Source organism: Scyliorhinus torazame, chromosome 2, assembly GCF_047496885.1.
Source record: "Scyliorhinus torazame isolate Kashiwa2021f chromosome 2, sScyTor2.1, whole genome shotgun sequence".
Classification (NCBI taxonomy): Eukaryota; Metazoa; Chordata; class Chondrichthyes; order Carcharhiniformes; family Scyliorhinidae; genus Scyliorhinus; species Scyliorhinus torazame.
In genome coordinates this window covers 161,061,707-161,086,107 of record NC_092708.1, presented here as the reverse complement: position 1 = coordinate 161,086,107, position 24,401 = coordinate 161,061,707, and the positions used below count along the sequence as shown (strand labels likewise).

At 49.3% G+C, this 24,401-nt stretch overlaps 1 protein-coding gene across 1 annotated transcript in view; it reads left to right on the top strand.

The window, feature by feature from the left end:
* LOC140393012 (protein boule-like) overlaps window positions 1–24,401 on the top strand; it is a 285,413-nt gene that overhangs the window by 101,099 nt on the left and 159,913 nt on the right. Inside the window, exons 5-6 of the mRNA XM_072478936.1 lie at window positions 8,072–8,147; window positions 20,602–20,729. Coding sequence (XP_072335037.1) covers window positions 8,072–8,147; window positions 20,602–20,729 — 204 coding nt within the window. The remainder of the gene's footprint in view (window positions 1–8,071; window positions 8,148–20,601; window positions 20,730–24,401) is intronic.

Below are 24,401 nucleotides of genomic sequence, written 5' to 3'. Positions count from 1 at the left end.
ATGACCATCCTATGCTTCTCCCCGGTCTTTACCACCACTACTTGAGCTCTCCAGGAACTCTTGCTAACTTCAGTGACTCCTTCCCTCAGTAGCCTTTGGACCTCTGACCTAATAAAGATCCGATCCTGGGCACTGTACCGTCTGCTCCTGGTGGCGAAAAGTTTGCGATCCGGGGTGAGGTTCGCAAACAGGGAAGGCGGATCGACCTTGAGGGTCGCGAGGCCGCAGACAGTGAGGGGGGTATAGGGCTGCCGAATTTGAAAGTTAGTCTTTGGAGATTACACTGGAAGTCTAAACCTAGGAGTGTGGCCGCGCAGAGGTGGGGAAGGACGTAGAGCCGGTAATTTTTAAACTCCCTTCCCTGGACCATGAGATTTGCTACACAGAACCCTTTTATCTCTACTGAGTCGGGAGCCGGAGGCCAGGGAGATTTTTTGATTAGTGGGGTGGACGAGGAGAGAACAGCGCCGTACCGTGTCGGGGTGTATGAAGATCTCCGTGCTCCCAGTGTCGATTAAGGAGGACGTCTCGTGCCCGTTGATTAGTACAGTTGTTGTGCCGGTTGAGAGTGTTCGAGGCCGGGACTGGTCCAGGGTCACCGAGGCTAATTGCAGCAGTTGAGTGTTCTCTTCGGGCGGTGTGCGGTCAGCCGAGCTGGGGTCCTGGGAGTCCATCCAAGATGGCGGCTCCCATTGGTCGCACATAGCTGGAGGTGCACAAAATGGCGGCGCTCATCCATTGAACGTGGCGTCCGCGGGACAAGATGGCGGCGCCCGGGGTCCGCACGTGGCCCAGGAGTAGGAAGATGGCGGCGCCCGCTGGCTGCACTGGGACCGTGGAGAGCTTGTGGTGGCAGTCCGCATTCGCTGCCGGACACCGCAGCGACCGCACTGGCCTGGCATACCACCACGAAGTGGCCCTTTTTACCACATCCCTTGCATGTGGATGCGCGGGCCGGGCAGCGCTGCCGGGGGTGCTTGGTCTGCCCGCAAAAGTGGCAGCGGTGCCCCCCGTGGTTGCCAGGCCGCCTTGCTGCACAAGCTTGTGGGGGGATGGGGGATGTCTCGGGGTCAGCTGCGGACAGGTTCCACGCTGCCCAGGGGGCTGCCGCGCGGTCGGGAACGTAAGCGTGGGCGTTTCTGGAGGCCACATCCAGGGAGCCTGCAAGGGCCCGTGCCTCCTTGAGGCCTAGGGTGTCCTTTTCCAGCAATCGCTGGCGGATTTGGGAGGACAGCATACCTGCCACGAAAGCGACCAGGATCAAGAGTTCTGTGTGGTCACTTGCCAAAACTTGCGGGCAGCTGCAGTTTCTCCCCAACATCAGGAGCGCACGGTAGAATTCTTCCAGCGATTTCCCCAGGGATTTGTCGCCTCATTGCGATCAGATGCCGGGCGTAGACCTGGTTTACCGGGCGAATATAATGTCCTTTTAGCAGCTCTATTGCTGCATCGAAGTCTTCCGCGTCCTCGATGAGGGTGTAAATTTCCTCACCCTCGAGTGCAGGACTTGCATTTTCTGTTCTCCCATGGGTATGTTTTCGGCCATTCCGAGATGGTCTTTAAAACACGCCAGCCAGTGCTTGAAGATTGCCGCTGAGTTCGCCGTGGGGTCTGAGTTGCAGACACTCCGGCTTGATTCGGAGCTACATCTCTTTAAATCTAGCTTATTAAATTGATGCACGATCAATGACCACTAAAGCGAGGTTGTCGTCCAACTGAAGGCTTTAATAAGCTAGATGTTTCCCTCAGCTGCTCAGGTACAGAATAAAGGCTGCTGGGGCGGCATGTGCTCTTATACCCCGCCTTGCAGGGCAGAGCTACCATACAGCTTGACCAATAGGAAACATACAATATCTACCAATGGTGTTCCAGCATTACCAGGTACCGTAATACCTCTAAAGTTGGTGGAGTTGTGGACAGTGCGGAAGGATGTTGCAGGTTACAGAGGGACATAGATAAGCTGCAGAGCTGGGCTGAGAAGTGGCAAATGGAGTTTAATGCAGAAAAGTGTGAGGTGATTCATTTTGGAAGAAGTAACAGGAATACAGAATACTGGGCTAATGGTAAGATTCTTGGTAGTGTGGATGAGCAGAGAGATCTCAGTGTCCATGTACATAGATCCCTGAAAGTTGCCACCAAGGTTGATAGGGTTGCTAAGTGTGTACAGTGTGTTAGCTTTTGTTGTAAGAAGTCTTACAACACCAGGTTAAAGTCCCAACAGGTTTGTTTCAAACACTAGCTTTCGGATCACTGCTCCTTCCTCAGGTGAATGAAGAGGTATGTTCCAGAACCATTTATCTAGACAAATTCAAAGATGCAAGACAATGCTTAGAATGCGAGCATTTGCAGGTAATTAAGTCTTTACAGATCCAGAGATAGGGGTAACCCCAGGTTAAAGAGGTGTGAATTGTCTCAAACCAGGACAGTTGGTAGGATTTCGCAAGCCCGGGCCAGATGGGGATGAATGTAATGCAACATGAATCCCAGGTCCCGGTTGAGACCGCACTCGTGTGCGGAACCTGGCTATAGGTTTATGCTTGGCGATTCTGCGTTGTCGTGCGTCCTGAAGGCCGCCTTGTAGAACGCTTACCCGGACATCAGAGGCTGAATGCCCTTGACTGCTAAAGTGTTCCCCGACTGGAATGGAACATTCCAGGGGCTGGTTTAGCACACTGGGCTAAATAACTAGCTTTTAATGCAGACCAAGGCAGGCCAGCAGCAAGGTTCAATTCTCGTACCAGCCCCCCCCGAACAGGTGCCGGAATGTGGCGACTAGGGGCTTTTCACAGTAACTTCATTGAAGCCTACTTGTGACAAGCAATTTTCATTTTTCATTTCAACATTCCTGCCTGGTGATTGTCGTGCAATGTCCGTTCATTCGTTGTCGCAGCGTCTGCATGGTCTCGCCAATGTACCATACTTCGGGACATCCTTTCCTGCAGCATATGAGGTAGACTACGTTGGCCGAGTCGCACGAGTATGTACCGCCTACCTGGTGGGTGATGTTCTCACGTGTAATGGTGGTATCCAGGTCGATGATCTGGCACATCTTGCAGAGATTGCCATGGTAGGATTACGTGGTGTCGTGGTCACTGTTCTGAAGGCTGGTAGTTTGCTGCAAACAGTGGTTTGTTTGAGGTTGCGCGGTTGTTTGACGGCAAGTAGTGGGGGTGTGGGGATGACCTTGGCAAGATGTTCATTCTTCATCGATGACGTGTTGAAGGCTGTGAAGAAGATGTAGTTTCTCCGCTCCGGGAAAGTACTGGACGACAAAGGGTATTCTGTCGGTTGTGTCCTGTGTTTGTCTTCTGAGGAGGTTGGTGCGTTTTTTTGCTGTGGCATGTTGGAACTGTCGATCGATGAGTCGAGCGCCATATCCTGTTCGTACAAGGGCATCTTTCAGTGTCTGTAGATGTCTGTTACGCTCCTCCTCGTCTGAGCAGATCCTGTGTATACGGAGGGCTTGTCCATAGGGGGTGGCTTCTTTAACGTGTTTAGGGTGGAAGCTGGAGAAGTGGAGCATCGTGAGGTTATCCGTGGGTTTGCGGTAAAGCGAAGTGCTGAGGTGACTGTCCTTGATGGAGATGAGTGTGTCCAAGAATGCAACTGATTTTGGCGAGTAGTCCATGGTGAGTCTGATGGTGGGATGGAACTTATTGATGTCATCGTGTAGTCGTTTCAGTGATTCTTCGCCGTCGGTCCAAAGGAAAAAAATATCATCGATGTATCTGGTGTATAACGTTGGTTGAAGCTCCTGTGCGGTGAGGAGGTCTTGTTCAAACTTGTGCATGAAATGTTCGCAAATTGAGGTGCGAATTTGGTCCCCATGGCTGTTCCGTGCGTCTGGATGAGGAACTTGTTGTCGAAGGTGAAGACGTTGTGATCCAGAATGAAGCGGATGAGTTGCAGAATTGCGTCTGGAGATTGGCAGTTGTCGGTGTTGAGTACTGAGGCTGTTGCAGCAATGCCGTCGTCATGGGGGATGCTAGTGTAGCGTGCCGAGACGTCCATTGTGATGAGGAATGTTCCTGGTTCAACTGGTCCATGGGTGCTGAGTTTCTGTAGGAAGTCCGTTGTGTCGCGACAGAAGCTGGGTGTACCTTGTACAATGGGTTTCAAGATGCCCTCGATGTAGCCAGAGAGGTTCTCACACAGGGTCCCATTGCCTGAAACGATAGGACGGCCTGGTGTGTTGGCCTTGTGTATTTTCGGGAGGCAGTAGAGATCTCCAATGCAGGGAGTACGTGGGATGAGAGCACGTAGGGTGCTCTGAAGGTCTGGGTCCAAGGTCTTGATCAGTCTGTTGAGTTGGCGGATATGTTCCTTGGTCGGATCTGCGGGTAACTGTCTAGTGTTCCTGGTTGTTGAGTTGTCGGTATACTTCTTTGCAGTAGCCCGTTCTATTCAGTATGACGTTGGCCCCTCCTTTGTCTGCTGGTTTGATGACGATGTTGCGGTTGATTTTGAGAGCACGGATGGCGTTGCGTTGTGCTTGGGTGACGATCGGGGCTGTCTTGTGAATGCGACTGATGAGTCTGGCATTGACGCGACTCCTGACGGCTTGAGCATACATGTCGAGTCTAGGGCTGCGGCCTTCTGGAGGGGTCCAATTCAACTCTTTCCTCTTCAGTTGCCGCACCGCAGATCTCTCGGCCTGCTGTTCCGGTTCATTGGTAGTCTCCTTTGGTTCGCTGTCGGCCTCTTGGGGTCTGTGAAAGAATTCCCGGAGCCTCATTCGCCTGATGAATTCCTCCGTGTCTGCCGCGAGACTGATGGGGTCCATTTTGGTGGTGGTGCAGAAATTGAGCCCTCTGCTGAGGACTTCGATTTTGTCTGGTTGAAGGGTGTAGTCCGACAAGTTGACAATAGATTTCCCTGTATTGTTTTCTACTGTGGTGCCGGGGAGGCTTGGTTGCTGCTGGTGGTGATGCCGAGATTCTCAAGCTTCCTGTTTTTGGTGTGCATATAGGTGGCATAGTATTGTTGTCTCATCTGTTTGGCGGTGTTCTGCAGCTGGTCTGCTGCGTCCTGAGCGCAACATGCACCAAAATGGACCCCATCAGTCTCGCAGCAGACACGGAGGAATTCATCAGGTGAATAAGGCTCTGGGAATTCTTCCACAGACCCCAAGAGGCCGACAGCGAACCCAAGGAGACTACCAATGAACCGGAACAGCAGACCGAGAGATCTGCGGTGCGGCAACCGAAGAGGAAAGAGTTGAATTGGACCCCTCCGAAAGGCCGCTGCCCTAGACTCGACATGTATGCTCAAGCCGTCGGGAGTCGTGTCAATGCCAGATTCATCAGTCGCATTCACAAGACAGCCCCGAATGTCCCCCAAGTCCAATGCAACGCCATCCGCAACATCGTCATCAAACCAGCAGACAAAGGAGGGGCCACCGTCATACTGAACAGAACGGACTACTGCAAAGAAGTATACCGACAACTCAACAACCAGGAACACTAGACAGTTACCCGCAGATCCGACCAAGGAACATATCCGCCAACTCAACAGACTGATCAAGACCTTGGATCCAGACCTTCAGAGCACCCTACATGCTCTCATCCCACGTACTCCCCGCATTGGAGATCTCTACTGCCTCCCGAAAATACACAAGGCCAACACACCAGGCCGTCCTATCGTTTCAGGCAATGGGATCCTGTGTGAGAACCTCTCTGGCTACATCGAGGGCATCTTGAAACCCATCGTACAAGGTACGCCCAGCTTCTGTCGCGACACGACGGACTTCCTACAGAAACTCAGCACCCATGGACCAGTTGAACCAGAAACATTCCTCATCACAATGGATGTCTCGGCACTCTACACTAGCATCCCCCATGACGATGGCATTGCTGCAACAGCCTCAGTACTCAACACCGACAACTGCCAATCTCCAGACGCAATTCTGCAACTCATCCGCTTCATTCTGGATCACAACCTCTTCACCTCCGACAACAAGTTCTTCATCCAGACGCACGGAACAGCCATGGGGACCAAATTCGCACCTCAATATGTCAACATCTTCATGCACAAGTTTGAACAAGACCTCCTCACTGCACAGGACCTTCAACCGACATTCTACACCAGATACATCGATGACATTTTTTTCCTTTGGATCCATGGTGAAGAATCATTGAAACGACTACACGATGACATCAATAAGTTGTAAGACTTATTACTGTGCTCACCCCAGTCCCAACGCCAGCATCTCCACATCTTAGCTTTTATTGGTAGAGGGATTGAGTTTCGGAGCCATGAGGTCATGTTGCAGGTGTACAAAACTCTGGTGCGGCCACATTTGGAGTATTGCGTGCAGTTCTGGTCGCCGCATTATAGGAAGGATGTGGAAGCATTGGAAAGGGTGCAGTGGAGATTTACCAGGATGTTGTCTGGTATGGAGGGAAGATCTTATGAGGAAAGGCTGAGGGACTTGAGGCTGTTTTCGTTAGACAGAAGAAGGTTAAGAGGTGACTTAATAGAGGCTTACAAGATGATCAGAGGATTAGATAGGGTGGACAGTGAGAGCCCTTTTCCTCGGATGGTGATGGCCAACACGAGGGGACATAGCTTTAAATTGAGGGGAGATAGATATAGGACAGATGTCAGAGGTAGGTTCTTTACTCCGAGAGTAGTAAGGGCGTGGAATGCCCTGCCTGCAACTGTAGTGGACTCACCAACATTAAGGGCATTTATATGGCCATTGGATAAACATATGGATGATAATGGAATAGTGTAGATGGGCTTTAGATTGGTTTCACAGGTCGGCGCAACATCGAGGGCCGAAGGGCCTGTACTGCGCTGTAATGTTCTATTGTCTATTGTCTACATGTACGAACGACTGATAGAGGGTCGACACTGTCGTGGATACGACGAGGAGGAAATGAGAAGAAGACTTGGAACTCGCAATAGGGTGGGGTCTCTGGAGAGAAGCACTGCACAGGGTCAACTCTACCTCCAAGTACGCAAGACTCAACCTAACGCAACTAAAAGTGGTACATAGAGCCCACTTAACAAGAACCCAAATGATTAGGTACTTCCCGGAGGTGGAGGACAGATGTGAACGATGCCAAGGAGGCCCGGCCAACCACGCCCACATGTTCTGGTCTCGTCCCAGACTTGCTGGGTACCGGACAGCCTTCTTCGAGACAATGTCCAAAGTGGTGGGGATGAGGATTGTGCCATGCCCGGGATCAGCCAGATCTCTTCATGGGGAGGAAGGCGGACGCCCTTACCTTTGCCTCCCTGATCGCCCGCCGAGGAATTCTGTTTGTCAGGCGGTCAGCAGCACCACCTAAAGCTGCAGACAGGCTGTCCGACCTATCAGAATTTCTCCAAATGGAGAAAATCAAATTCGGCATCCGAAAGTCTGAAGATGGCTTCATCAAAACATGGGAGCCATTCATCCATCTGTTCATTTGAAGCCTACTTGTGACAATAAGCGATTTTCATTTCATTTCATTTTTCATTTCATTTCATTTCATTTCTGACCAATCCACATCCAACAACCTGCTGTGAATACTCTGTTCACATTTTGTGACAATTCCACCAAGCAGCTGAGACAATCAACAACATTCTAACCCATAAGATTCCAGAAGAAAAAATTAATTTGCCCATCTCCCTATGTTAAAGGATCCTTTTGAAACAAAATTCAGGACCCAAATTCCCATCTTCACCAAAACTAGTCTTCCATGGGTGTACCCTTTATGTGAACCACGTCTAGTTGAAATCCATCCATTAATTTTTGGTGTGTATTGCCTACAAGCAAACAGACCAACAAACAGGCAAAAACATTATCACCGCCCAGCTTTAGTGGCAGAGGTAACAACATTTTCCATGATTGCAGCTGACTAATATTCTTCACTGATGGGTTTTATCAAGGTATGTTTTCCAAATTCACATAAAAATATATTTTTTACTTACTTTCTTGATATTTCTTGTAGATAACGGTATTAAGTTCTATTCTAATTTGCATTTTATATCGTTCTTTCATACAGCAACATTAAAATATAAAGACGGTGTTATTTCTTACAAGACTTATAATTTGTTTTATATCAATTTCTTTTCCTTTCAGGCAGAAAAGTTGAATTATAAAGATAAAAAATTGAACATTGGTCCAGCGATAAGAAAACAACAAGTGGGGATTCCACGTATGTATGTAATAATTTTCCCCATTGTTGGTGACTAAAACAGAAAAGGAATAGTGCTTTCATAGCTGCCGTCATGAAAATTCCTGTTTCATCAGCCAGCATGCTATAAATTGGCAAGGCATCAGGAAGGATCGTCCTTTAAGTTATGTTGGTTTTTCGGACTATTCACGGTGGAAAATTTGGCACAGATTTGGCTGTTTTAAGGAATAGTTTAGAAATGTAATTAGCAGACTTCCGATGGCGGCTATGAAGGAGTAAGTCGCACATTTGGTGGCCCCTGCTCGGGTCGGACTTTTGGACTTTTCCCCCCCAGATTTTCTACCGGACTTGATTTGAAAAACCGATGAGAGAGGCAATTGTGTACTGGATTCCCACATCGTGCATGGAGAGGAGGACTACAAGTGCTCGCAAAGGCAGAAACAGAAGGACAGAAAAGGCTTGGGCTGAAGCTGCAGTGGGAGAAAGCATGGCGGATGACTGGACCTCTGGCTTGTCGACCCAGTGGTCAACGGAGCAGCTGATGCAAGTTATCCAGTAGGGCTTCGCCAAGCAGAAGCGGGACAGCTTGGACCCGATTAAAGAGTCAATTGCACGGCTGGAGCTTAGATTGGATGCCCAAGATCGGGCAATCCAGAAAGTAGAGAAGGCGCTGGCTGACCAGGAGGAACATCAAACTGCGCTGGACTTGGAGGTGGGGATGCTGAGAGACCAGCAGAAAAGGCTCCTGGAGACCATGGAGGACCTAGAGAATAGGTCCCGCCGGCAAAACTTGAGAATTGTTGGGCTCCCGTAGGGGTCCGAAGGAGTGGACGCCGGGGCATACATAGCGGACATGTTCGAGAAGCTGCTGGTGGATGGGGCATTCTCCCGATCCTTGGAGGTGGACAGAGCTCACAGAACGCTCGTGAGGAAGCAGCGAATGGGAGACGCCCCCCCCCCCCGAGGGCAATGGTGGTGAGATTCCACAGGTATTTGGATAAGGAGCTTATTTTACAGTGGGCCAAGCAGACACAGATCTGTAAATGGGAGAACAGTATCCTGCGGATCTATCAGGACCTGGCTGCGGAGGTAGCCAGGAGAAGAGCGCTGTTTAACCAGATCAGGGCGACCTTTTTAAGAAAAAGGTGAAGTTCGGACTGCTGTATCCGAGCCTGTCTCAGGGTCACGTACGAGGAGTAACATTTTTATTTCGAGTCGCCTGAGGAAACGCTGGACTTTGCGAAAAGGAAAGGACTGGTGGCGGACTGAGAACTTTTGAACTTTGGTGCAACATTATGTTTTAAAAAGTTTTGCGTTTCTTGTTTTGTGGACGCTATTTGTAATGCATTCTGTATTGATTTGGGGCCAGTTGCAGAGCTGAGTGAGTTGATCTCTTGCTTGATCTTTTCTTTGTTTAGCGGGTTTTTTTTCTGTCGGGCAATTGTGTTGGGATTGTTTGTCATTTGAATATGTGTGTATGAGCGGTGGGGATGGTGAGGAGGGAACAATAGGTGGGAAAATGTCTGGCGTCAGGGTGGGGGCCACCAAGCTAGCTGGGCGGGCTAGTTCACGGAAGCGTAGTGGGGGGTGAGCAGATGTTAGGCTTATCAAAGGGGTCGATTTACATTGTGCTGTTTCTAGGGGGAGGAGGGGGGGAAATGCTGACGAGGGAGGGACTCTTGCTGAGGGACAGAGAGGAGGGCGGAGACGGAGGCTGCCTGGGGGTGGGCCGGTGGAGGCGCGGGCTGGAGAGTGGCCCAAGAAAGGTGATGGCTGATCGGCGTGGGGGGGGGGGGGGCTGCAATGAGCCTCCCATTAGGCTGATCACCTGGAATGTCCGAGGGCTAAATGGGCCGGTCAAGAGGGCACGTGTGTTAACACATTTGAGAGGAAAGAAGGCGGACGTGGTAATGCTGCAGGAGACGCACTTTAGAGTAGCTGACCAGATTAGCTTAAGGAAAGGTTGGGTCAGATAGGTTTTTCACTCTGGACTGGACTCGAAGACTAGAGAGGTCGCGATTCTGATCAACAAGCGGGTGGTGTTTGAAATGAAATGAAAATCGCTTATTGTCACAAGTAGGCTTTAAACGAAGTTACTGTGAAAAGCCCCTAGTCGCCACATTCCGGCGCCTGTTTGGGGAGGCTGTTACGGGAATTGAACCGTGCTGCTGGCCTGCCTTGGTCTGCTTTCAAAGCCAGCGATTTAGTCCTGTGCTAAACAACCCCTGAGGTCAGCCCTTGAGGAGGGAAGAATAGTTTCGGATGTGGGAGGCCGGTACGTTATGGTCAGTGGGAAATTGGAGGGGGTGCTGGTGGTACTCGTAAATGTGTATGCGTCAAATTGGGACAATGTGAAGTTTATAAAGAGGATGCTTGGAAGATACTGGACCTGGATTCGCATAAAACACAGTTATTGACCCTGCTTTAGACCGGTCAAGCTCAAAAACAGGCAGGGTGCCAGCAATGGCAAAGGAACTAAAAAGGGTTCATGGAGCAGATGGGGGAAGTGGACCATGGAGAGTTGGGCAGCCGAGAGTGAAGGAGTTCTCCTTCTACTCACAAGTGCAGAAAATGTACTCCCGAATTGATTTATTTATTCTGAGCAGGGCTTTACTGACAGGGGTGGTGGACACGGGGTACTTGGCGATCACAATCTCAGACCATGCCCCGCACTGGGTTGACCTACAGGTTAGTAAAGACAGTAACCAGCGCCCGCACAGAAGGTTAGATGTGGGTGTTTTAGCTGACAAAACGGTGTGCGGGCGGCTGAGGAAATGTATTCAGAATGTTATGGGCTAGGGTTTGGAGAACCCCGAAGTGTATCATGGAGTTCACCTGACCCCAACTATTAATAGGTTGTGGTATGGGGAGCACACGGCCCACTCTACAGGTGTGGTACAGCAGACAAGTATTTATTCTATGAACTCAAGTTAACCTTTTTAAAACATACAATGAACATCCTAGCAACCATCAATTCAAATACAACCCCCAAAGAATACAACACTAAGTAACCCTTAATAACTTTCCAAACAACATTCAGAAGACAAAAGAAACACCTTTTAACAGAAGCACATTAGGTTTACATTCACTACTGAAAACATTTATAATTCTGAATTCACCAAATGATCAAGAGATAGTCTTTTCATGGCAGAGAGAACAGCAGTACACCTGCTTGGTCTGGCTTCAGCTCCAACACTGAAAACAAAACCAAAACACACCCTGCAGCAAACAGCCTAAAACGAAAGTAAAAAGCTGACAGACAGCCCAGCTCCACCCACACTCTGACATCACTGATAAACACCCATTTCTTAAAGGTACATTTCTTTTTTTTTTATAAATATATTTTATTCAAAATTTTTTGGCCAAACATAACAGTACAAAGTTTTTCTTTTTAACAACAATAAAGCAATATAAATAACAGTGGCCAGTTTTAAACAAATAAATAAATAATATATAAACAAAAAAACTAAATGGCAACTGCCTTATCAAAAATAGTTACTCTCCAAAAGTACAATCCAACAGTCCAATATACATTACCTAATACAAATACCTATGCATATACAGTGACATCCCTGAGAGCCCGCCCGGGTCCTCCTTCCCCTCTGCGTTGCTGCTGTTGCCTTCTTTCTTTCCATTCCCTCTATCGTTCTGTGAGGTAGTTAACGAACGGTTGCCACCGCCTGGTGAACCCTTGAGCCGAACCCCTTAATGCGAACTTAATCCGTTCTAGCTTTATAAACCCTACCATGTCATTTATCCAGGTCTCCACGCCCGGGGGTTTGGCTTCCTTCCACATAAGCAATATCCTGCGCCGGGCTACTAGGGACGCAAAGGCCAAAACATCAGCCTCTCTCGCCTCCTGTACTCCCGGCTCTTCTGCAACCCCGAAGATAGCTAACCCCCAGCTTGGCTCGACCCGGACCCCCACCACCTTCGAAAGCACCTTCGCCACCCCCACCCAGAACCCCTGTAGTGCCGGACATGACCAGAACATGTGGGTGTGATTCGCTGGGCTTCTCGAGCATCTCCCACACCTATCCTCTACCCCTAAAAATTTACTGAGCCGTGCTCCAGTCATATGCGCCCTGTGTAGAACCTTGAATTGTATCAAGCTTAGCCTGGCACACGAGGACGACGAGTTTACCCTACATAGGGCATCAGCCCACAGCCCCTCCTCGATCTCGTCCCCCAGCTCTTCTTCCCATTTCCCTTTCAGCTCATCTACCATAATCTCCCCCTCGTCCCTCATTTCCCTGTATATATCCGACACCCTACCATCCCCTCCCATGTCTCTGAGATCACTCTATCCTGCACCTCCTGCGTCGGAAGCTGCGGGAATTCCCTCACCTGTTGCCTCGCAAAAGCCCTCAGTTGCATATACCGAAATGCATTCCCTTGGGGCAACCCATATTTTTCCGTCAGCGCTCCCATACTCGCAAACGTCCCATCTAGGAACAGATCTCTCAGTTGTACTACCCCAGCTCTTTGCCATACTCCAAATGCCCTAACCATTCTCCCCGGAACAAACCTATGGTTATTTCTTATCGGGGACCGCACCGAGGCTCCCGTCCATTCCCTATGCCGTCTCTACTGCCCCCAAATTTTTAGTGTTGCCACCACCACTGGTCTTGTGGTGTATTTCTTCGGGGAGAACGGCAACGGTGCCGTCACCATTGCTTGTAGGCTGGTCCCCTTGCAGGACGCCATCTCCAATCCCTTCCACGCCGCTCCCTCCCCTTCTCCCATCCACTTACACACCATTGAGATATTGGCGGCCCAATAATAATCGCTTAGGCTCGGTAGTGCCAGCCCCCCCCATCCCTACTACGCTGCAAGAACCCCCTCCTCACTCTCGGGGTCTTCCCGGCCCACACAAAACTCATAACACCTTTCTCAATTCTCTTAAAAAAAGCCTTCGTGACCATCACCGGGAGGCACTGAAACACAAAGAGGAATCTCGGGAGGATCACCATTTTAACCGCCTGCACCCTACCTGCCAGTGACAGAGACACCATGTCCCATCTCTTGAAATCCTCCTCCATCTGTTCCACCAATCGTGTTAAATTAAGCCGGTGTAAGGTTCCCCAATTCCTGGCTATCTGAATCCCTAAGTACCGGAAATCTCTTGTTACCTTCCTCAGCGGTAAATCATCTATTCCCCTGCTCTGCTCCCCCGGATGCACCACAAACAACTCACTTTTCCCCATGTTCAATTTGTACCCCGAAAAATCCCCAAACTCCCTAAGTATCCGCATTATCTCTGGCATCCCCTCCACCGGGTCCACAACATACAACAACAAATCATCTGCATACAAAGATACCCGGTGTTCTTCTCCTCCCCTAAGCACTCCCCTCCACTTCCTGGAACCCCTCAGTGCTATGGCCAGGGGCTCAATCGCCAATGCAAACAGTAACGGAGACAGGGGACACCCCTGCCTCGTCCCTCTTTGAAGACGGAAATAATCAGACCTCTGTCTATTCGTGACCACACTCGCCACCGGGGCCTTATACAGCAGCTGTACCCATCCGATATACCCATCTCCAAAGCCAAATCTCCTTAGCACCTCCCACAGATAATCCCACTCCACTCTGTCGAATGCTTTCTCGGCATCCATCGCCACCACTATCTCCGCCTCCCCCTCTGGCGGGGGCATCATCATTACCCCTAGCAACCTCCGTATGTTCGTGTTCAGATGTCTCCCCTTCACGAACCCGGTTTGGTTCTCATGGACCACCCCCGGGACACAGTCCTCTATCCTCGTCGCCATCACCTTGGCCAGAATCTTAGCATCTACGTTTAAAAGGGAAATGGGCCTGTAGGACCCACATTGCAGCGGGTCTTTTTCCTTCTTTAAAAGGAGCGATATCGTTGCCTCTGACATAGTCGGGGGCAGCTGCCCCCTTTCCCTAGCCTCATGAAAGGTTCTCGTCAAAAGCGGGGCCAGCAAGTCCATATACTTCCTATAAAATTCCACCGGGAATCCGTCTGGTCCCGGGGCCTTCCCCGCCTGCATGCTCCCAATCCCTTTCACTACCTCCTCCATCTCGATCTGTGCTCCCAGTCCCGCCCTCTCCTGCTCCTCCACCTTAGGGAATTCCAGCTGATCCAGAAAGCACATCATTCTCTCCTTCCCTTCCGGGGGCTGAGCTCTATATAACCTTTCATGGAATGCCTTGAACACCCCATTCACTCTCTCCGCTCCCCGCTCCATCTCTCCCTCCTCATCTCTCACACCCCCCTATCTCCCTCGCTGCTCCCCTCTTCCTCAGTTGGTGGGCCAGCAACCGGCTCGCCTTCTCTCCATATTCGTACTGTACATCCTGTGCCCTCCTCCATTGTGCCTCTGCATTACCCGTGGTCAACAGGTCAAATTCTACGTGTAGCCTTTGTCTTTCCCTGTACAGTCCCTCCTCCGGTGCCTCCGCATATTGCCTGTCCACCCTCAAAAGTTCTTTCAGCAACCGCTCCCTTTCCCTACCCTCCTGCTTTCCTTTATGTGCCCTGATGGATATCAGTTCCCCTCTAACCACTGCCTTCAACGCCTCCCAGACCACTCCCACCTGAACCTCCCCATTGTCATTAAGCTCCAAGTACCTTTCAATACACCCCCGTCTCACCCTTAAACATACCCCCTCATCCGCCAATAATCCCACATCCATTCTCCAGAGTGGGTGCTGTTCTTTTTCCTCTCCTACCTCCAGGTCCACCCAATGTGGTGCATGGTCCGAGAAAGCTATGGCCGTGTACTCCGTCCCTGTCACCTTCGGGATCAGTGCCCTTCCCAAAACAAAAAAGTCTATCCGTGAGTATACTTTGTGGACATAGGAGAAAAACGAGAACTCCTTACTCCTAGGCCTGCTAAATCTCCAGGGGTCTACTCCTCCCATCTGCTCCATGAAGTCCTTGAGCACCCTAGCTGCAGCCGGCCTCCTCCCGGTCCTGGACCTCGATCTGTCCAGCCCTGGGTCCAGCACCGTATTAAAGTCTCCCCCCATTACCAGCTTTCCCGCCTCCAGGTCCGGGATACGTCCCAACATACGCCTCATAAAATTTGCATCATCCCAGTTCGGGGCATATACGTTCACTAGAACCACCGCCTCCCCTTGCAATCTGCCACTCACCATCACGTATCTACCCCACTATCCGCCACTATGGTCTTTGCCTCAAACAGTACCCCTTTCCCCACTAAAATAGCCACCCCCCTGTTCTTTGCATCTAACCCCGAATGAAACACCTGCCTCACCCATCCTTTGCGTAGTCTGACCTGGTCTGTCAGTTTCAAATGCGTCTCCTGCAACATAACCACATCTGCCTTTAGTTTCTTTAGGTATGCGAGTACCCGTGCCCTTTTAATCGGCCCGTTCAGCCCTCTCACGTTCCACGTGATCAGCCGGGTTGGGGGGCTCTTTACCCCCCCCCCCCTTGTCGACTAGCCATCCCCTTTTTTAATCCAGCTCCTCACCCGGTTCCCACGTACCCGTATATCCCCCCGACGGCGCCCTCCCGCCTCGACCACCCCTCCCCGTACCAGCTCCCCCTTCTCCCCAGCAGCAGCAACCCAGTTAACCCCCCCCCCCTCCGCTAGATCCCTTTCTAGCGTAGTTGCACCCCCCATGTTGCTCCCAGAAGTCAGCAAACTTTGGCTGACCTCGGCTTCCCCCCGTGACCTCGGCCCCCACTGTGCAAGGCCCCCTCCTTCCTGCTCCCCTGTTCCCGCCATAATTACCATAGCGTGGGAACAAAGCCCGCGTTTCCCACTTGGCCCCGCCCCTAATGACCGGCGCCCACAGTTCCTCATCCTCCCTCTTCCCCCCCCCCCCCCCCCCCCCACAACATGGGGAAGAGAGAACAGTTACAGGGTCGCAAGATTAACAACTTGAAAAATCATCCCCTCCCCCCTTTTCCCCCCCTCACCCCACATAATCACCCCACCACTTTGTCCCAAACGTTCTTTTTCTTGCCCGCCTATTCCAGCTTCTCGTCCACAATAAATGTCCACGCCTCTTCTGCCGTCTCAAAGTAGTGGTGCTTCCCTTGGTGTGTGACCCTCAATCTTTCCGGCTGCAACATTCCGAATTTGACCTTCCTTTAGTGAAGCACCGCCTTAGCCCGATTAAAACTTGCCCTCCTTCTCGCCACCTCCGCACTCTAATCTTGGTATACGCGGATCACCGCGTTCTCCCACGTACTGCTCCGAGTTTTCTTCGCCCATCTGAGGACCATCTCTCTGTCATTATAGCGGAGAAACCTCACCACTATGGCTCGAGGTATTTCTCCAGCCCTCGGTCTTCGCGCCATAACTCGATAAGCTCCCTCCACCTCCAAAGGGCCCGTCGGGGCCTCCGATCCCATTAGCGAGTGAAGCATCGTGCTCACATATGCCCCGACGTCCGCCCCTTCTGCGCCTTCGGGAAGACCTAGAATCCTTAAATTCTTCCTCCTCAAATTATTCTCCAGCACCTCCAGCCTTTCCACACACCTTTTGTGTTGTGCCTCGTGCATCTCTGTCTTCACCACCAGGCCCTGTATTTCGTCTTCATTTTCAGCGACCTTTGCCTTCACGACCCGAAGCTCCTGGGTCTTTTGCTCCTCCTTTAGCCCTTCAATCGTCTGTAATATCGGGGCCAGCAGCTCCTTCTTCATCTCCTTTTTCAGTTCTTCCACACAGCGCCGCAGGAACTCTTGTTGGTCCGGGCCCCATACCAAACGGCCACCTTCCGCGCCATCTTGCTTTGAGCTTGCCTTCCTTGCCGCTGCTCTAGAGGATCCTCCGCAAGCCGGCCGCTTTCCTCCTTTTTCCATCCGTGTCCGGGGGGATTCCCTTCTGGTTTACCGCACAGTGTTTTTAGCCGTTAAAATTGCCGCTGGGGCTCCTATTAAGAGCCCAAAAGTCCGTTCCACCGGGAGCTGCCGAAACGTGCGACTTAGCTGGTCATCGCCGCACCCGGAAGTCTTAAAGGTACATTTCTTAAACACCCATTTCTTAAAGGTACTCTCACATGACAAGAACTACCTGGAAGTCAACGGCACGGGGGAAATTTCGGCAGCAGTGGTCTGGGAAGCATTGAAGGCGGTGGTTAGAGGGGAGCTGATCTCGATACGGGCCCACAGGGAGAAGGTAGACTGGTCAGAGACTGACCGACTGGTAAAGGAGGTACTACAGGTCGACAGGAGGTATGCGGAGACCTCAGAGACAGGGCTTTTAAGGGAACGGCGGAGGCTACAGGCGAAGTCCAGCTTGTTAACCACAGGGAGGGCGGTGGAGCAGCTGAGAAAGGCGAGGGGGGGGCGATTTATGAGCATGGAGAGAAAGCCAGCAGGATGCTTGCACAGCAGCTTAGAAAGAGGGAGACAGCCAGGGAGATCGGGAAAGTAAAGGACGGAGATGGGAACCTGGTTGGAGACTCAGCAGGGGTGAATAAGGCATTTAAGGAGTTTTATGGTAAGCTGTATGGGTTGGAACCCCCAACCGTGCCGAAGGGGATGAGGCACTTCCTAGGGAGGCAAGGTGGATGGGGAGCTGGTTGAAGGGCTGGGGGCCCCGATCGGGATGGAAGAGATAACGGAGGGTCTGAAGGCCATGCAGTCGGGTAAAGCCCCGGGTCCGGACGGTTACCCAGTGGAGTTCTATAATAAGTTCTCTGGGATATTGGGGCCATTGTTGATGAGGACATTCAATGAGGCAAGGGAGAGAGGGGTGCTTCCCCCGACGATTTGCTGATCCTGAAGCAGGACAAGAACCCGGAGCTGTGTGAGTCCTACAGGCCGATATCCCTATTGAATGCGGACGCCAAATTGCTGGCCAAAATTTTGTCCTCTAGGATTGAGGATTGTGTTCCGGACGTTATTCGGGAGGACCAGACGGGGTTTGTTAAGGGAAGGCAGGTGGTGGCCATTGTAAGAAGACTATTAAACGTGATCATGATGCCCTCGGAAGGTAGGGAGGTGGAGGTTGTGCTCACAATGGACGCAGAGAAGGCCTTTGATCAAGTAGAATGGGACTATCTGTGGGAGGTTCTGGGACAGTCGGACTTGGGTGAGGTTTTATTGACTGGGTCAGGATGCTGTATCAGGCTCCGCCCCCGCCGGAGACTTCGGCAACCGGCGGGGGCGGGATTCACGCCTGCCCCCGGCGATTCTCCGACCCGGCGGGGGGTCGGAGAATGACTCCCCTGATTCTGAAAATTATACAACAAGACAGTATGCAAATTTAAAGCTTGTTTGTACTTCCCGAAATCCACAAAGAAGTTAACCCTATGAACCCATTATCTCAGCCTTTTCCTACCCTACTGAACTGATTTCTTCCTATCTCAATTCTATTTTTTTTCCCATTGCCCTGTCTCCTACTAACATTTGTGGTTTTCCTGGCACCCTCTGTCATAACAGTTCTGCTTTTTACCTTAATTACCTCCTTTTCACCATATATCTGCAATTCTCCTAAATCTCTACCCCCCACAAGAATGCTGAGCCATCACCCCCCACTCCCCGGGCCACATTTCTTCATTGTCAAAGGCCCAATCAGTCCCCGCCGACCATTACCCTCCTCAACTTGTTCTCAACACTGAACAACTTTTACTTTAACTCCACTCACTTTCTCCAAATGAACAGTGGTGCTATGGGTACTTGCATGGGCCCTAACTATGCCTACTTGTGGAATATGTGGAGCATTCTTTGTCCAGTCCTACTAGGGCTGCCCTTCTGGTATATTGATGATTATATTAGTGTTTCCCTGAATTGGAACTTCAACCTTGCTTTCAATTTACACCCTGCTCTTGTCTTCCACATGGTTTATTTCCGACTCTTCCCGTCCTTAACTTCTTTATCTCAATTTTTGTAGATACGTTTTCAACCAATGTTCACTTAGTCCACTGGCTCCCATAATTACCTTGGCTATATTTCCTCACACCCTGCTTTCTGTGAGGTCTCTTATCATACCAATTTTTCTATGTCCATCATGCCTTTTGAATAATTTTGCCTTCCATACTCGCGGTTCCTCAACCAAGGGTCCCCCTGCTGCAGGGCTCTTGAGTATGTCCATTCTATTTGACGCAATTCTGCTCTTTCCTTTCCTCACCTTCCCAGACCCACAATAAGGTTCCGTGTATCTTCACCATCAACCCTACCAACTTCCATATTTAACAAATCATCCTTCATCATTCCTGCCACCTCCAGCATGATGCACCCACCACAGCATCTTCCCTTCCCCTCCCCTCTTCGGCATTCCGAAGAGATCATTCCACCCACGATGCCCTACTCCTCAGTCACCTCCAACAACTCCTCCCTTTCCACAGCATCATACAGGTGCAGATGTAATACCTGCCCAAATACTCCTTCCAGGTGAAACAGCGATTTATGTGCACTTTGCATTCTGTATTTGCTGCTCACAATATGGTCTCCTTTACATTGGGAAAACAAACACAGACTGAGTGTACCTGCAGTGTTAACTCTGTTTCTTTCTCCAGGTATGCTATCTGATCTGCTGAGCATTTCCAATTTTTCTGTTTTTGGTTAGACACAGACCACCACAGCAATTTTACCCCCTTAATACAAAGTTTAGATTATCCTGATGACCCAAATGCCGTTGTCCCTTCCATGTTCTCTACTTTTGTTGTGTTCCCTACATCCCTTTAATCTGTTCCCTTCCATTTTCTACTCTTTGCACCTTCTCCATCCACTCATCTCTTCTTCACCTCCTTCCCCTATCCAACCAGTTGTCCTTCAGTTCTATTCTCCCTCTCTCATCTGACTCCTCTTCCCTTCAACTTTAGTTTAATTATTCCCCCCATCCTCTAATTCTGCCAGACCTGATCATTGCCTTCTGCATTGACCTGATCATTGCCTTCTGCAGCGAGTAAATAATGGGCCAGAAATTGCTGCAGTGGCAGATTGATGACAAACATAGTTAATTGGATTTTAATCCTCACTATTAACATCACATAGTTTGCATCACAAATTGATGGATTGTTGACCTGATAATACTACAACAATGTCAAGAGTCATAGCTGGGATCTTTTGCATAGGCTAAATAGCTTATTTCTTTGACCAATGAAAGAAGAGGATAGAGAAAGAAATATGGTTAAAAATGGAGAAGGTAAATGGGTGAATTTGAGTCAAATATATACATAAATAAGTAAAGTTGATTAAGTGAAAGAGAACAAGATATGAAAACAGAAAACTTTGTATCATGTCAGGAGCAAACATCAGACCATCAACAGGGTCATCTATAAGGAGCAGCAGCCCGAAATGTCTGTGACTAATTCATAATAACATTGTAAGTCTATTAGGTAAAGCAGAGATAATAATATTGCTGCCACTATCAACCCAGCATGATGTATAGGATGTCTTTGAATCATTAGATACATTTTTCCTTCAAGCCATACGGATAATTGTTCAGAACTTATTTGAATTGTGTATTTTAGAAACTTCATCATTTTCAGTAAGTAGGTGTTTATTTTTAACATCTCTGCTAAATAGGAACCAGTTTAATGCCAGCAGCTGGGACAATGTATTTGACAACTTCAACCGGATATCCTTACACATACCACAATGGAGTGGCTTACTTCCATAGCCCAGAAATCACTTCTGTTCCACAACCTTGGCCTGTGAGTAAATATGGATTTGAATATTTTAGTCTTTGGCTAGTAATGAACTACAAACTGTAACAAATACTGCCCAATTTTGACATATATACAGTAAATGGGACTAGTTCAGTTATCCAGTCATAGAGAAGTTAGGGGAGCAACAATGATTAGATCAAGGATTGAATCCCAATGTTCTCGTCTCTTCCTGGTGATGCTAATCAACAAAGCTCTATTCATTGACACTTGAAATGCACTTTGCTTAAAATTAAGAGTTCAAAAGAGTTACTGTGCAGGATAGCAAGAGTGCTTATTAACTCTAAGGCTGGCTGGTACTCTCTTGAATCAGACAGACAATGGGAGGCACAATTTGTCATTGGCAAATAGGGTTAAGGAAAATCCCAAGGCTTTTTACACTTACATAAAAAGCAAGAGGGTAGCCAGGGAAAGGGTTGGCCCACTGAAGGATAGGCAAGGGAATCTATGTGTGGAGCCAGAGGAAATGGGCGAGGTACTAAATGAATACTTTGCATCAGTATTCACCAAAGAGAAGGAATTGGTAGATGTTGAGTCTGGAGAAGGGGGTGTAGATAGCCTGGGTCACATTGTGATCCAAAAAGACGAGGTGTTGGGTGTCTTAAAAAATATTAAGGTAGATAAGTCCCCAGGGCCGGATGGGATCTACCCCAGAATACTGAAGGAGGCTGGAGAGGAAATTGCTGAGGCCTTGACAGAAATCTTTGGATCCTCGCTGTCTTCAGGGGATGTCCCGGAGGACTGGAGAATAGCCAATGTTGTTCCTCTGTTTAAGAAGGGTGGCAGGGATAATCCCGGGAACTACAGGCCGGTGAGCCTTACTTCAGTGGTAGGGAAATTACTGGAGAGAATTCTTCGAGACAGGATCTACTCTCATTTGGAAGCAAATGGACGTATTAGTGAGAGGCAGCACGGTTTTGTGAAGGGGAGGTCGTGTCTCACTAACTTGATAGAGTTTTTCGAGGAGGTCACTAAGATGATTGATGCAGGTAGGGCAGTAGATGTTGTCTATATGGACTTCAGTAAGGCCTTTGACAAGGTCCCTCATGGTAGACTAGTACAAAAGGTGAAGTCACACGGGATCAGGGGTGAACTGGCAAGGTGGATACAGAACTGGCTAGGCCATAGAAGGCAGAGGGTAGCAATGGAGGGATGCTTTTCTAATTGGAGGGCTGTGACCAGTGGTGTTCCACAGGGATCAGTGCTGGGACCTTTGCTCTTTGTAGTATATATAAATGATTTGGAGGAAAATGTAACTGGTCTGATTAGTAAGTTTGCAGACGACACAAAGGTTGGTGGAATTGCGGATAGCGATGAGGACTGTCTGAGGATACAGCAGGATTTAGATTGTCTAGAGACTTGGGCGGAGAGATGGCAGATGGAGTTTAACCTGGACAAATGTGAGGTAATGCATTTTGGAAGGGCTAATGCAGGTAGGGAATATACAGTGAATGGTAGAACCCTCAAGAGTATTGAAAGTCAAAGAGATCTAGGAGTACAGGTCCACAGATCACTGAAAGGGGCTACACAGGTGGAGAAGGTAGTCAAGAAGGCATACGGCATGCTTGCCTTCATTGGCCGGGGCATTGAGTATAAGAATTGGCAAGTCATGTTGCAGCTGTATAGAACCTTAGTTAGGCCACACTTGGAGTATAGTGTTCAATTCTGGTCGCCACACTACCAGAAGGATGTGGAGGCTTTAGAGAGGGTGCAGAAGAGATTTACCAGAATGTTGCCTGGTATGGAGGGCATAAGCTATGAGGAGCGATTGAATAAACTCGGTTTGTTCTCACTGGAACGAAGGAGGTTGAGGGGCGACCTGATAGAGGTATACAAAATTATGAGGGGCATAGACAGAGTGGATAGTCAGAGGCTTTTCCCCAGGGTAGAGGGGTCAATTACTAGGGGGCATAGGTTTAAGGTGAGAGGGGCAAAGTTTAGAGTAGATGTACGAGGCAAGTTTTTTACGCAGAGGGTAGTGGGTGCCTGGAACTCACTACCGGAGGAGGTAGTGGAGGCAGGGACGATAGGGACATTTAAGGGGCATCTTGACAAATATATGAATAGGATGGGAATAGAAGGATATGGACCCAGGAAGTGTAGAAGATTGTAGTTTAGTCGGGCAGTATGGTCGGCACGGGCTTGGAGGGCCGAAGGGCCTGTTCCTGTGCTGTACATTTCTTTGTTCTTTGTTCACTGGAATTCGTGTGTGTAGGACGCAATAGAGTGTTTGACTTGTTTTTGGTTGGGGAGAAATTTATACAAATGATACTGGTTGAGGAAATCTTGGAATACATAAAAATAACAAAAGAAGGGCAATGTACCCAGAGTATGTATTCTGAAATTGTGTATTTCCAGTGGATGGTTTTGCATCCTAGAAGGAAAATAGCAAGCTTGAGCTGTGCAATTTTGCAGTATGGAGTTGAATTTTACGCCTGATATTTATGCAATGCTGTTTATTTATTTGCATCATACTGGGGAATATTAATTCAACTTGCTTTTGTATTGGATGCCTTACACAGAGTTGGAGGATATAAAAATAAAGTGTTGACTATAATAATTTTATGTAACGAATGTTACATAGGAAATTCTTATATTAATTACTGCATTACTTTCTTTTGTCAACCAACTCTTGAGGTTTTCCAGAGCTGCAAAACAACTAATATTAAAGCTTGTTTTCAAACAAAAGTTGCACACTCACCTGTGGGATTGCTGTACGATCTGTAGATTTCAGGTGAAGCAGTGTTAGAGATGGAAGATAATTGGGCTAGGGTGGACACGCATAATTTAATTGATTCAGGTATAGAGGTGTCTGCATTAGAGGTTGAGGAACTACAATTCACCACTGTCAAAAGGGTGTCATGGAATCATAGAATTTACAGTGCAGAAGGAAGCCATTCAGCCCATCGAGTCTGCACCGGCCCTTGCAAAGAGCACCCTACTGAAGCCCACGTATCTACCCTATCCCCATAACCCAGTAACCCCGACTTAACATTTTTTGGACACGAAGGGCAATTTAGCATGGCCAACCCACCTAACCCACACATCTTTGGACTGTGGGAGGAAACCGGAGCACCCGGAGGAAATCCACGCAGACACTGGGAGAATGTGCAGACTCCACACAGATAGTGACCCAGCTGGGAATCGAACCTGGGACCCTGGAGCTGTGAAGCAACTGTGCTAACCACTATGCTACCGTGCTGCCCGTTTAATTACAGTATGATTCTCACTGGAACTTTTTATTATAAATGTGAATATAGGGATTTATAGTGGATAAGCAGACAGACATAGGGGGCTGGATTCTCCGTCCCACCGTGCCACATTTCTGATCCACCCCGTCGGCACGATGCTCCGATCCGCCGGCTGGTCAATGGGGTTTCCCATTGTGGGGCAGTCCCACACCATCGGGAAACACCCAGGCTGCCGGCAAAACTGAGCATCCTGCAGACTCCACACAGTGACGCAAGCCGGGAATCGAACCCGAGACCCTGGCTCTGAAGCAACAGTGCTAACCACTGTTCTACCATGCTGCCCAAGTCTCCCGAACAGAGAATCCTGCCCGAAGACTTGGGGAGTGGTGTGGGAGGAAACTATAGATCAGGAAATGAAAATTAATTAAGAACTGTTGGGAATCAGGTGATGCTCTCAAGCACGACATGA